The 13,920-nt window shown below is 36.8% G+C and overlaps 1 protein-coding gene across 9 annotated transcripts in view; it reads left to right on the forward strand.

The window, feature by feature from the left end:
• Positions 1–13,920, forward strand: part of PHF21A (PHD finger protein 21A) — a 133,769-nt gene that overhangs the window by 27,257 nt on the left and 92,592 nt on the right. For all 9 annotated transcript variants that reach the window (XM_074824095.1, XM_074824088.1, XM_074824092.1 and 6 more), the window contains exons 2-3: positions 5,104–5,144; positions 9,703–9,838. In XM_074824095.1, the coding sequence (XP_074680196.1) occupies positions 9,785–9,838 (54 nt within the window). In that variant the 5' untranslated portion in view covers positions 5,104–5,144; positions 9,703–9,784. The remainder of the gene's footprint in view (positions 1–5,103; positions 5,145–9,702; positions 9,839–13,920) is intronic.

A 13,920-nucleotide genomic window follows, 5' to 3' on the forward strand; every position in this document is an offset into this window, starting at 1 on the left:
AAAACATACTTGTGCTAACTTTCCACTAGGCCAGATGTGTTTTTTTATTTTGCTAGAGAGTGTGATCTCATCCCCCACCCCACTCCCTAGATGCCAGGAAAGACTGTGTTCAGGAAGAGTTACTAATGCCCATTAGAGCTGTAGTCGTAGGACAAGCAGAGCTAAGAGGGTAATCTTTGTCAGCCTGCCTGCGTTTGACTGCCGTGGCAAGTTTTGGCTGATATTTTAAAAATCAGCTTATGAAGTGGTTTTGCCTTTACAATAGAGATGGTCTTTTTAGCTGTAATGAGTCTTTTAGCTCAGTTTCTATATGTTAAATATAGTACTGCTTCTGCAAAGACGAATGATGGTGTCACACACTCCCATTTAAACTTAGTTTGATGGTTTTATAAACTGTTTTAGAGAAGGTGAAGCAATCTATTCCCAAATGAAATCAGCTTCTGGTGTCTTAAACTCCAAATTGCATCTGTTTCATGGCTAATCATAGCAGCAGAAGGAACTCGGAGGCAGAGCTGAAGTTTGTAGTCTGAATCTTGTGAGTTGTCGGCATCCATCAATAGAAAATCCAGGCTCCTTGACCATTTTAGTGGGAGTTATTTACCAGTGTTGTGTGGGGATAGGGAGGAGGAAGAGAGAGAAGTTATAAAGGAGTTGTGCAGACAGACAAACTAGAAGGCATGGCTAGTACACTTCAGTGCAGTCTCAGTTATCTTGGGCAATCCTGTTGGCCCCTTTACCCCCTGCCTGGCACATGTTCCTGGGGCTGACTGGGAGTTCTCCCAGCAGCAGCATAACGGCAAGATCAGATTCCCTGTGCTGGCACACGGGAGGCTTGTTTTTAGTCGTGGAAGCAACAGCACCGGCGCTGCTATCAACGGTCATGGAAACGTGAGCCTTATAATAATGTCATTTGAAATAGCTTGTATACCCCCTGTCTGGGCAGTGTTTGGTCTGTCTTTTTCTTGAGATTGCAGAAATCCTGTCCTGTTAAGGAATATGAATTGTTTCATTTCTGACTTGAAAATCACAGTAAAGTAACTGTTATGAGTTGTTTTCCTAGAAGATACTGATAGAATGCTCTCTATATACATGATGCATTTCAAATGTAGGAAGGAGAGCTTTTGCTTTGAGGAGTTCACATCTAAAGACAGAGGTCCAGAGGAAACTGTTAATCCCTTCTGTGTGCAGTGTATTTTGCACCAAAAAACCCCCTAATTTTAATTAATGCTTTACCCTTAATACTGTCAGGCAATGCTCTGAAATATGAAAGAATGTCAGGTTCACAATTGCCTGTGCACAGCAATTAGTCCTTTTTCATGAGTCCATCCTGTGCACTGAACACCATTGAGTTCCTATTGGCAAAAAGTAAAAATTACATAATTAAATATTATAATGTGATATGTCACATAAAGTTCCTGATTAAAATTACATGGTCTAACAGTAAACATGCTAGCTTCTAGAGTTAGGAAAAATGCTAACTAAAAATGGCTAAACATGACTTTTCATTTCTCCCATTTTTTCCAAATGAGTCTCTGGTTACAGTAGCATAAGCTTTATTGTATAACTTAAAGGTAGTAATAAGTACCTCATTGATGTAATCAAACATCTTAATGTACAGATGCTTAGCATTTAAGTAGTCTTAAACCTTCAGGTGCTCTATGTTAAAATGTTTAACCACCATGTGTAGTTCTTCTGATGTCCTCAGGGGCTACCAAGCCTTAAACACAGGAGTTTTGTGTTTGACGTCTTTGTTTTCATAACAGTCCCATGAAATTAATAACTCTTCTCCTTATTTACAAACTTCAACAACAAATTTAAAGTTGATCTGCAGAATATGATTGTTTTGGTAATGGTGGTGTATTTTTCCTTATGTATATTGTATAGAATTGTTGAAAAGTTTAAGAGCCCGGTTGGTTGGGGAGGTTGGGGGTGGAATTACTTCAAGTGTATGTATATATCAAACTACCCTTCCTGTTAGTAACATTGACATCAGATTCTAAAGTCAGTCTCACTAAGAAAAATGTATTTCTAAAACTTTGATGTTTTATTTGATTAATGCTAATTTTAATGGGTTTTTGTTTTTAGCTTGTAGTAAACATAGGTAGGCATTGCTCAAGCTTTTTTTCTGTTCGTATATATGTTTTCAGAAGAAGGCAGTGTTTTTAATATAAAGCAGAGGTGGGTATAGAAATATGACTCCCAGAGCTGGGGTTTTAAAAACCCCTAAATATTGCAGAATTTACTGTAATAATCTGAGAGTTAGCCATGCAGACTCCTATCTGGGATAGGTTACAGCATGTGTTTCTAGAGCCTTCAGAAGGCAACCTCGGTAAAATGAATAGCTGAGATTTCATGATACATTTCTACTTGCTGAAGTTTTTCTTAAGAAATCCTGCAAAATGCTAAACTCTTCAGACCTCTGTTGATATGAGTGATTGTGAGCTGTCTAATCTTAACTTTCTAATCTGTTTTGTAGTGAGAGAGGCGGTGTGAGTTTGTGTATGTACTCCTGCTGTGAACAAGAACTAATCTGATTTCATCTATAGAGGGATTTTATCTGGTACCTTTTTCATTAATACTATTCTGCGTTGGTTCCCAGTGCAGAGAATTGTCAAGAACTAAAGCTACAGATTTAGTTGGTCATAAACTGTTCTTTACTATATAAATGTTAAGAGCAATGGAAAACCTAAGTCTGTTTAAGATGTTTGAAGTTACCAATCTTGGATGTTTGTTCTTCATTCCTCTGTCTCAGTTCCTTATCTGAGAAAACTTGTAGGTATCAGACACAAGTTTTTCTGTGGCTCTCATTAGCGTGTATGAGGAAACCAGTTGTTTATTTGTTGTAGAGCTTAGATGTTGTATTAAAAACAGCATGCAAACTGGAAACTCAGAATGAAAAGAAATTATTCAACTGATACTTCATTCTTTAAGGTTGTCCTCGCTGTTAAATGAGGCAGAGATGCCAGTAAAAATACTATACTTGCATGAGGGTAGAATTAAAGTATTTTGTATTTCCAAAGGCTTTGCTTTCAAACATTAACCTGTTCTAAACACTTCAGAAAAAGCCTGTAGTAAATTATGTACAGAAGAGGATGCAAATGTATTTCCATTCTCTGTCTAGCTCCTCTGTAAGTGACTTCTCCAAGGCAACACAGCAAATCACTCGGATAGTCACGATTAAACTCCTGGTGTTCCTAACTTTGTCCCCGGGAGCCCCTGGGTTGTCAGCCCGGGGTTGCAGCCCTATAGTGTAGTTAAATGCAATCCGAAGGTTTGTAACTGTGCAGCTTTTTTGTGCACAGTTCAGCCTTGATGAAGCTAGGGTCCTGCTATGGAGGCGAGTCTCTACGTAGGGGGAAATAAGGAAGGAAGGAACGGTTAATCATGCTGTTATTTTTAAGTGACAGTTTTCAGTTTATGTGTGTACTTGTGCTACAAGTAAATGGATACTTTTTAAAATAAAAATCACACTTTTATTCAAAGCCTGTATTTGCAGATGTGTAGTACTGACTGTTTTGTTTAGCTTTCCAGAGTCATCTACAGCAGTGAGATTTTTTTTAAAAATTATTTTTTATTAATAGCATGGAGATATAGTTGTAGTTGCTTGTTGAAGAGGGATGGTTAGTGCTTGCATGATGAAAGAGCTTCCTTTATAGATTTTCTTTTTAACCAATTAAATAACTGATTGATAGTGGGAGGTGGCGGTGACAACTAAGGTTTTAGTATCAAAGAAGAAACAACTAGAGTTTGAGAATCACACCTGTCTCTTGAGCACCCTCAACAACAAGGTTATTTCAAATTCTGTATCATCCAGAGAAATGTGCTTAATTTGTATATAGCCTCAAAACAGTCCATACTCCCCAGTTCCTAACCTACCACTTTAACACTTGGATGTTATTTAAATTAACCTGAAATGGCTCTAAAATTAATTTAACTTCTGTAATATTTTGTTGCTCAAAATGCACAATAACATTTGAGACTAGGAGAGCGATGATACAGTCACTACCAGCAGTAGACTTCCTGTTTTCTGTTCTGTTCTTGCTGTTCATCAGTACCCTGGTTCTGCTGGTTAGTAAATGTAAACTCCTCCACTTGCGCTGGTCTCTCCACTGAGTGAGAGATGATTATGTGGCTTTCTGCTGCTCTGTCTATTCATCAGGCTGGGGCTTAAACTTCAGCTCTGTGATGACTTGTGTGTGGATAGAAATGTTTCTGCAAAGATCTTGTTAGCTGTGAAGTTGAAGCTTAAAATGTACTAATGTTCTAGTATTTCACTAGAAAATTAGAGTATTTTGGAAGCTTTTTTTAGCTTCAGGAAAAGTAATTGAGCAAATGAGTTATTACTTATATTTTAGCTATCTTTTTAGGACTATGACTCAAGAGCTTTTTATGATTCATATGAGGATGATTTCAGAGGTACTACCTTGCTCCTTGACTAAACGTTGTTCTTCCCATGACACAGGCAGCGTAATGGGCAGTGTATCTTCTCGGCCTCCACAGTTCATGACCTAGCATATTAGCTTAAACTGCCATTGATTTCAGTTTACATTAGTACTCTGGGATTTGAGCTCCAGTGACTGCACTGACACACCACCTGCTCTACCATCTTTGTTGCATTGCTATAACCACTAGTAGAGGTGGTGGGCAAATGTCTGGGGTGGATAACCTTGTCATATTTGGTTGTAGCAGCTGGCAGGGTTTGTGATTTGGATGTTAATAAATGTGATGGAGAGGAGGTATTTCCCCCACACAGGCCTTGCTCAGCTCTAGAAAATCTTGTACCTGTCGTCTCTTCTTCCCCTGGTGACAGTAATAGTTTGTATTTTAATCCAGGTTGGATTTGCAGCTCTCCTTAGTTTTCCCTGCCATGTCAAACAGATTTTCTTTCCAGGTGGTATTTTATAGTTAACTTCAGCATTTAAAAAAAAAATGCTAAAAACCAAATGCCCAAACCCAAAAAAACCCCCAACCAAAAACCCCCTCCTCAAAACCCAAACTCCTACCCCCTCCAACTTTCCAAATATTTGAATTTTATTTTTCTGTTTCAAACTGTAGTTAAACTGTATGTAATCATATTTTGTTGTTGTTGTTTCTCTTTTGTAGGAGGGGGTAGAGAGCTGAAGGGAATAACTTTCTCAAAACCGGTAAGTACTTCTTTCCAGGGCTAAGATGGTTTTACCTAAGAATAGATGATACGAAGAGCTTGCATCCATTCCTGGAAAAGTTTGATGTTTACTGAAACTGAAATCCTATCCTTAATGTCAGAAATCAAATCTTAAAAAGTAAGTGTTACTGATGGAAGCCCCAGTCCTATAAATAAAATCACTGTAGGGCTCAGATTTGGACCCAAGAGTCTGTAAGTACAGTGGATGTTTAAATTCATCCACTCAAAAATAATAATGTTAAATTTTTTTTCTGTGTAATGTGAAAAACAAATTTATTTGAAGGGATTTTTGGCACAGAAATACTTCTGCCTAAAATTCTAAATTATTCAAGAGTCCTTCCATACACGTAGAAGTCATTCATGGCTTTTGTGTGGCTCCTACCTTTGTTTTCATATATATATATATATACACACACACACCTTGTCAGCTGTGTTTCTAGTTTAGTTTCCAAAATAGCTGTAGTTTAAATAGCTTTGTGATATTTTAGATGTTCTGATGTGGATTGTATTTAATTGAGATAATAATAGAGAAGTGCTAATGCACTTATGTGATTACTGTAGAATTTAAGGCTTCATTCAGTCTCTGAATATTTATATAGTATATAAACATCTACTGCCTTAACTGTGGTGCATTGGGGTACTTATCTAAGTATGAAATTTTAAGTCTTGAAGCAACCACATAAGAAATAAGGGATTATTTATAACAAATGTGTGCCAGCAAGAAAATGAATGGAAGACTGCTGCCTCCAATAGCTGAAATCAATCCAAAGAATGGCAAATTTACCTCTTGTTCTCTGTGCTCTGTCTGGCTGAGCTTTGGGAGTATGTCTGGATGTACAAGAGATGCATGTACTCCACAATCCTCTGCTTTCCTTTTGGAAATCACTGATTCCAGCATTGAACAAGGCAGTTGCATGATTTCCTTCAAAAACTAATGGGATGAAGGATGTTTGCAGACCAACCCATCCATGCAATTTCAATCATCTACAACCTTTTTAATTAAAATAATTCCACTTGTCATAAGGGTAGGGTGGAAAATGCAGTATGTTTTATGATTAATCCAGGGATGGCTTTATACATCTTTGGATGTGGTATTCTGGGTCGTTTGTAATGCCACTGGACTTAAGTTTTTTAGAATCTTTGTTTGAAGTTCAGTGTAAAAGAATAAAGGTTAAAAATATTGAAGACTTCTGCTCTCATAAAATGTGTGGCCACTTGCTTATGTAGTTCTGTACCTGCTTTCAAAGGAAATGCTAGCTATATTTAACAGCTACCTTCATAATTTCTAGACAATATTCTACATAAAATACAAAAATACAGTCTAGGATTTGTTGGATGGAAGGAATGATCCCTTAAAAAAAAAAAAAAAAGGGATAATTATTCCTGCTTGGGAAGGGAAGGTACAAGTGCATGTTCCTAGAGTGTTTCAGTTCTAGGGGGGTACAACCAAATAACAACTGTATATATTTCATATTCAGCAATCAGCAACTTGACCAGATTTTTAAATGAACATCTTAATGCTTTCTCCCACCCACCAATGATTTGGATTCTTAGAACACTTCAGAACCTCGTAATAAATTCTTCACTGTCCTTTGCCTGTTTCCTTGTCTTTAAAGTGGTGGTGATGCATGCCTCAGCAGGGATGGCATGCCAAATATACAGCATTTTATTTGTAATTTAACAAAGTTCTCATAATTGCTTAACCAGCTTCACTTTTCACTAGGGAGAACACTGGTGCTACTAGCTGACAAATACAGCAACTGGCAGAGGTGATTGCAAGAGATCGTTCTTCACTGTGTAGCCTTCGCTGATGAGGCAGTGTTAGTTTCTCTTTACATACCAGACACTTAGTTTTTGAAGCGGAGGTTGCTTCCTATGTTTAAAATGTGCTTCAGTGTAACTTTGCTGGCAGAAGGTAACTGGAAGTAAATGATACTGCAAAGTGAGTTGCTCTGAGGCTATAATGGGAATGCTGGAGGAGGGGAAGTAGGAAGGAGTCAAGAGTTAGAAAACCTATAAAAAAAAAAAAAAAAAGAAAGGTCAAAAGTTTGTTAATTTCTCTTGCCTTTTCTTGGAAGCTTCAGTCTTAGGAATTGAAAATTCTTTGGGATGTTATAGTATGGCACATACTTCAAACTTTATTAAAGGAATATATTTTAAGGAATCTTAAAATCTGCTAACTTTTTAAATTACAGTGAAAGGAAAATCTGAAATTGTAACAGATATTTTGGGATGGAACTGAATGATTGGTGTGTTACTAGAATTGTTTTGGGTTTTTTACTTGTCGCAATATATGTTCCTCAGTACAACAGTGAATTACATCTGTTCATGTCTTCAGCCTGTAAACATGGCTAGGCTGAGCAACCAGTTGCTTCTGCAAAGCGCTATCACTTTTTTCTTAAACATCTTAAAAATTAATTTTGAAAAATCTTTCTAGCTGTTCAAGTCATCTATGAAATTAGGTTGGATTAGTTTTTATGAACCATCAATACTACGATTTCTATCTGTCAAATTAAGTTCTGCATTAATAGTAGTTGCTCAATCTCTGTATGTTTTTTTACAGAAATATAGAAGTGTCATTTTTCCCGTGAACTGGGCTTTACCATCACGTGTATTAAAATTATGGATATTGTTTATATTCTCAGTTGAGTTAACTGTCTCTTCTGCTTTTTTGCACTCAACTTTAATAGTATGTAGTTATAGAGTGATACTAGCCATTCATCATGAGTGCCTTCTCATTCATTGAAGACACACTGAGAAAGAAACTATGGCCACGTCTGCCTGCCTTTTTCCTCCAAAATTGAATTTCCAAGGCTTCTGAAAGACTTGTTGCCTCTGCAGCAGGTTCCAGTTTTCATTAGCCAAGTCTCCCACGTGGTTTTCTGAACCATGGTTTCTTTTAAAACTGCAATGGTAGGAACTTAATGCAGGCTATAGTTGTTCTTGTCAGTGAGTGGAAGTAATAATCCGGGATTCTGTTTTCTCATTACTGTTTGTGGTAATAGAACAGGGAACTATATGTAATTTCCATGTCCCTTGATACAAATTACAATTTTATAGAGAGTAGTGCTGCAAAGGCAGCTGTTTTTGCTCGTCTGTGTCACATGTGGGAGAGGCCCTTGCAGAAGGTCATTTCATGTGTTGACTAGAAAGTCTGATCAAACCTTTGTTATTTAAATAAGTAACTTTAAGCTAACAGCAGACAGCCCTGACAAAGAATGAGTTTAAATGTAATGCTTTTTAAAACCCCTTTATAGTCTTCTCTTTTTGTAACGTATTTCTGTTTGGAAAGAGAAACAATTAATTTAAATAAACAAAACAACACACCCTCTTTTTTTATTTTCTGGAGTTCACAAACTTGTCCAGCACTTCAGTTTACTGTAGTGAGACAGTAAAATAAAACTCACTCACTTATGGGAATTACTGTCTTTTTACAGCCTACATGTCTAATCCAAACTGTCAGTATCCTTTTTGAAAACAATGAAGTCCCATTATGAAGGCCTCTGAGCTGGCTACAATACCTATGCAATAATTGAGAGCAATTTTCAAAAAATAAAAAGAATAGGAACTATTTTAACACTCCAGCGGTTCTTTAATGTGTGGTGTCTGGATGGAAAAGTGACTGGAAAGATTGCTATATAATGTTTTCCGATGGCTTTTATGTGTATGTATTTATAGATGTTTTTACACAGGTTCCATTGTGATTTGAGTTATATGGGATGGAGACAGGAATCTTAATCCTGTTTCAGAAGCTGATACTTTTAACATACTCCTGAACAAAAAATCTCTTGTCCAACTTTCAAGGCTTTTAGAAGCATGGCTGATAATGCTTTTCTATGTCAGAGGTTGGGGGATTTATTTGTTTGTAGTACAAGTGAAGAAGGTAAACTCACTCATATTCTACAAGTAGAATTCCAGGATTAACAGGATTTTAAAATTAATGGTTTTGAAGAAGTCCTGTGCTGCTTTAGATCAGTCTTGTGTTCCTTCAGAATAGGTTTCAACTGAAATGACTAACTCAGCACAAACTTTAGGCAGTGAGTTATTAATATATTAAACGTTGTTCTGTCAAATTGCATGCAGACCATCCCATCTAAGAACAGCTCTATAGTATCATGGAAGTATGTTAATGCTGTGCATTCTGTTTAACAATTTATTGCTGTTCGGGTTGCAGAATTTTAGTCTCCAGAATATTTTCTCATCTACACAGATTTTTAAAACATTCTTGGTAGTTAAATTTTCTAATTTAATATGCAACTGCAATAGGATATTGGTAGGAAATAGCAGCCTGCAAACTAAGATAAGGGACAAGTATGTCAACTTTGGGATATGTGGGAAGTAACAAATTTGGCTAAATGACTGCAAGGCAGGCATTTTGTACAGCCTGTAGATCTCTTGTTTTCAGAAGATTGTTTGTGTTTAGGCTAGAAAGCTGCAGTTGAATATAGTTCAATGCTGAATTCCTACTCCCTTATAATCTTTTTTTGAATTGACTCCTCTCCTTGACTAACCAAAACAAAATCTTTATTTTTCAATAGCACTGGTCTTAAAGAGGAAACCAGAAACTAAAGGCACTAGAATCAGCAAAGACACTTCTAGAGAAAGTGGAGAAGGTAGAGAATGGAGCTGCAGACTCTACAGGAGGCTCTGAAAGTGGAAATTCAGGTTCACCAGGTAATTTGTATGTTTTGTTGCTTTATACTTTCAGGTAATAGCAGCATTAATATTGCTGATAGTATTACTACTAATGGTATCGTTAAGTAATACCACTACAACTATAGTAATAATTGTTTTATAAGCTTGAAACTACTTCAGAATTTTGTATTCTGCATTTTGACCCCACCACCTGTTGTTTTTTAGCAAATGTGAAAAATCTACGTATCAGGCTGTGGGTGAGGATTTTTTTTAATATATTTTGTAGCAGTGATAAAAACATTCTGAAAACTCTGTTCAGCAACTTCTGTCTGGAAGGTTTTTCTAATGTTCTGAAGCCAATTTGGAATGGAAGAGTATGGTGGAGGAACTTTCAAGCAAAATGTGCGTAGTGCTGCATAGTCTCATCTGGTGCTTTCAGAGTGTATTCTACTTTAGTACCTTCTAAACCTGTAATTGTATAGTTTTGCTAACCAAAACATTGTAGTGCTTGGGCTCAGAAACTTTTACATGCTGGGTCTTTTTACTGGTAGCCTGTTTGATACTATATAGCAGTAGAGTTGCAGTTTGCCATTCTGTTACAATACAAATGAGAAATATTAAAAATAATAATAATAAAACCTAATTTAGCAAATGTAAGAGGACATATGCGTGTTAATTCTTGGAACAAAATTGTTACAGCCATAAACAGAGTAGCTGCCAACTTGAAATGTTAAATTTGTCAATGAGACCTTTTCTAGATAGTTCTCCAAGTATTTCTGTTGGATATCTGAAACTCACAACTGTTACACAGTGGATAAAAGAAATATATGATAGGTTACACTGATCAGTATAACCCATCATACAACATTTGGAAAATGTTTTCAAATTACCTGGTGACTTGTCTAAATAAGTCTTCTAGATTACTTGTTCAGTAGTTGCTGCAGCGATGAGCATAGTGCAGGAACTTGAATGGGTGGATTAGTAAAATGAAGCTATGTCTTCTTTGACAAAATACAACTTCCAGCTAGGGAGAAAAACCTGGAAAAGCTAAAGATGAATTTCCAGAACTACAGAGAAGTATTTAGCTCTCCTCAGAAAGTCCAAGGCCCTTGCATTCAAAACTTCAATGAATTTTTGTTATGGGCGTAAAGAAATTCAGACATGACCCATGGCATTTTGCTGCAGGTATTAAAATGTTTAAGGCCAGTAAGTTTGTTTTTTTTTTTTTTAAGTACTATCTGCTGTGTGGTGATCAGAATGCTAGTCACACTCGTGTTTGTATAGCAGCATTTACCTCTTGTGTGTATCTTCATTCCCCTTTATGCCTAAGCTAACCAAAATTTTTAAGACTCTGAATTTTGAATAATCTTCAGCATCTGTTCATAATAATGATGATGATGAACAGGGATGAAGACTGGAAAGTGTCCAAAAAGACTTTTTTTTAAAAAAAAAAACAACTTAAAGGTTTTTTTGACCTTGTTTGCCTTAGATTGGCCCAATCCTCATTAAAAGTGAGCTCTGCACTGAAAATCAGCTTCAATTAAATTTGATTTTAGTTGGTGAAACTAGACAAGCCATTATATCAGAGGACTGTCTTTTTTTTTTTTTCCAAGATACTGTATATTCTCATAATTAAGGCTAAGAACAAGTCTTTACAATGGAAAATAACACTTGCAGCAATGTGTTGGATGCTTCAGTAAACTTTTCTTGAACTATGCACGAGTGGTTACTGCTGTGCTTGTCAAATGGCCACTGACAGAAATGAAACTGGTTTTGTCACAAAAAAAAAAATCTTCAAATGAAATGCTTGAACTGTTTTGTATATCTTTGAATTCAGTAACTTAGAGATTCGAGAGAACCCTTCTTTTGACAGCGCTCAGGATTTGCGGAGAATTGTCTCACTTGTCATCTTATCTAATATTTCTTTTCCTGAGGACTCTCTAAAAAACCTTGCCAATGCTCATACAGTCATAGTTTGTTGTCCCCTTGTAAGTGGTGGACAGGTGTCTGTGATGAGTGTAGAGAGTTCAGCTCTGCACTGAGCAAAGCCTCCCAGCTTCCTGATGCAGCATGTTCCCTGTGACTGCTTCCATAGCTGTAGAAAGGGTCGCTCAGTATGTGACTGGATTTTTGTTTGTAGAATAGCTCCTTGTTTCCTGCCTATTCCAGTTCATCCCCAGAATTCTGTCTGAAGCTTTGATGCTGATGCTTTGGCAAAGTGTATCTTAAACTATCAGTAAGGACCCGAAGGAGGTGTTTAGCTGTTTAGGCTACTCTTTTCTTTTCTTTTTTTTTCTTTTTTTCATTTTGATGATTGCAGGATCCTCCATAAATGAAGTCTGACCAGTTCACTTGCTGTATCAGAGTACAACTTGAATATTCAAATATCTTCCATGTTAAAGCTATATTGCTCGTCCCGAGAAGAGATGCATCAAATCCAAGTAGTTCATTCTGCTACTGTGTTGTCTTAATTAAGGTTGTTTTGAAACAGTGTGCTCTTCCTAGTTTTGATCACAAGAGGTGTTAAGGAGTTATATTTAGCTATTCTCACAGAAGGGTTGGATTCATGGATGACTCCTTGAGCTGATGTGTGGAAAGAACCTAAAACATCCTTTTCCTTCTCTCATTTCATAGCAAAAAGCTCAGTAGGCTTTAAAATGTCTTAAATTTAGCTTGCATTTGGGGTCAGTGCAAAAGAACTTTTTCTTATGATTGGATGATGCAATATTATGTGATCCATAAATTTAGCAATACTTTATGAACATTTTAAGTCACTGACTGTATTGTCTTATGACTGAGTCTGTACAAGCACTTAATATAAAAAATAACAGATTTGTTGCTTGTCAAACTGATGTGGCAGAAAGCACCGATGAAAAATTAGCTAAGCATGTAAGCAAAAGGGTAACATAGCACCTTAGCTCTGTGAAACCGAATGGCAGCATGACGAAACAATAATATTCAGTGTAGATAAATGCCAAGTGATGCACTTTGGAAAAACAGTCACAGTTTTACATCTGCAATAGCAGGCTGTGAATTAGCTGTTAGCATTGCGGAAGGGTTCTTGCAGTACAGAATACTTGAATGTTGTGTGCAGTTTTAAACTTTGTCTCCAGATGATAGAGATGAACTAGAGGAGTACAGGGAAGAGTGCTAAGAGTGAACAAAGCAATGGAATGATTTGCACGTGAGGAGACTTTCAATGTGAAGAAGCGATGACTGATGGGGGAATATGTGGTGTGAAAAAGATGTAGGAAGATGATGAATAGAGAAACGGCCAGAATCATAGATCTCTCGAGTTGGAAGAGACCTGTAAGGATCATCAAGCCTAACTTCCAACTCCTTTTGACTCAAGTCAATACTGGTTTTCCATAATCTTACTTGCTTCTCATGCTTGCATTATCAGGAGGCAGATTCAAAAGAAGAAGGAGGTAGATTCAAAAGAAGAAGGAGGTCCTTTTATGAAAGAGTCCTGTAGTTAAACTTTGGAACTTATTGTCACAGAACCTTGAGTGTGTTCCTCGGTTCAAAAAGTAATTTTGGTAGATTAATGGGGGGAAAAAGTGTGTTACTAGCTATTAAACCTAAGATACAATCTTTGAAAACAACAGAGATGCAAATTTCTGAAAGATGGCAGATAACTCTCCATGCTTGTCCAGCATAGACATCATGCTGATGCTCTTCTATTGGCTAGTACTAGAAGGAAAATGCAGCAGGTAAACGTGTGGTCTGATGCAGAATTATCTTTGTGTTATGCTTTTTTTTGGATTAATACCATTTTTAGGACATAAAATAAACTTTTAAAGAGAATTACTTGACAAAGTCTGAATTCTGAGTGGTATCAATGCAGGTGGAATGAAACATGTGTTTCTCTTGTTGTTTTGTCCTGTTTCTTACTCCTTTTCCTGATTCTGATGAGCAAATGGGCAAGGAAGTACAGACTTTACATTGTTCTTTCCATGTGTGGAAGGGATGTGGTGATGTGATGAATAAACATGGCTGCAACTAAAAAAAAAAAAATTGGGAATTTTTTGTTTACATTGCCTCTTCATTCTGGGCTCTGGTTTTCTTTGGTGACAGCCTGGTAACTTTTTCCTTGCTTAGCAATAGACAGCATTCTCCTG

This window comes from Strix aluco, chromosome 4, assembly GCF_031877795.1.
Source record: "Strix aluco isolate bStrAlu1 chromosome 4, bStrAlu1.hap1, whole genome shotgun sequence".
Lineage (NCBI taxonomy): Eukaryota > Metazoa > Chordata > Aves > Strigiformes > Strigidae > Strix > Strix aluco.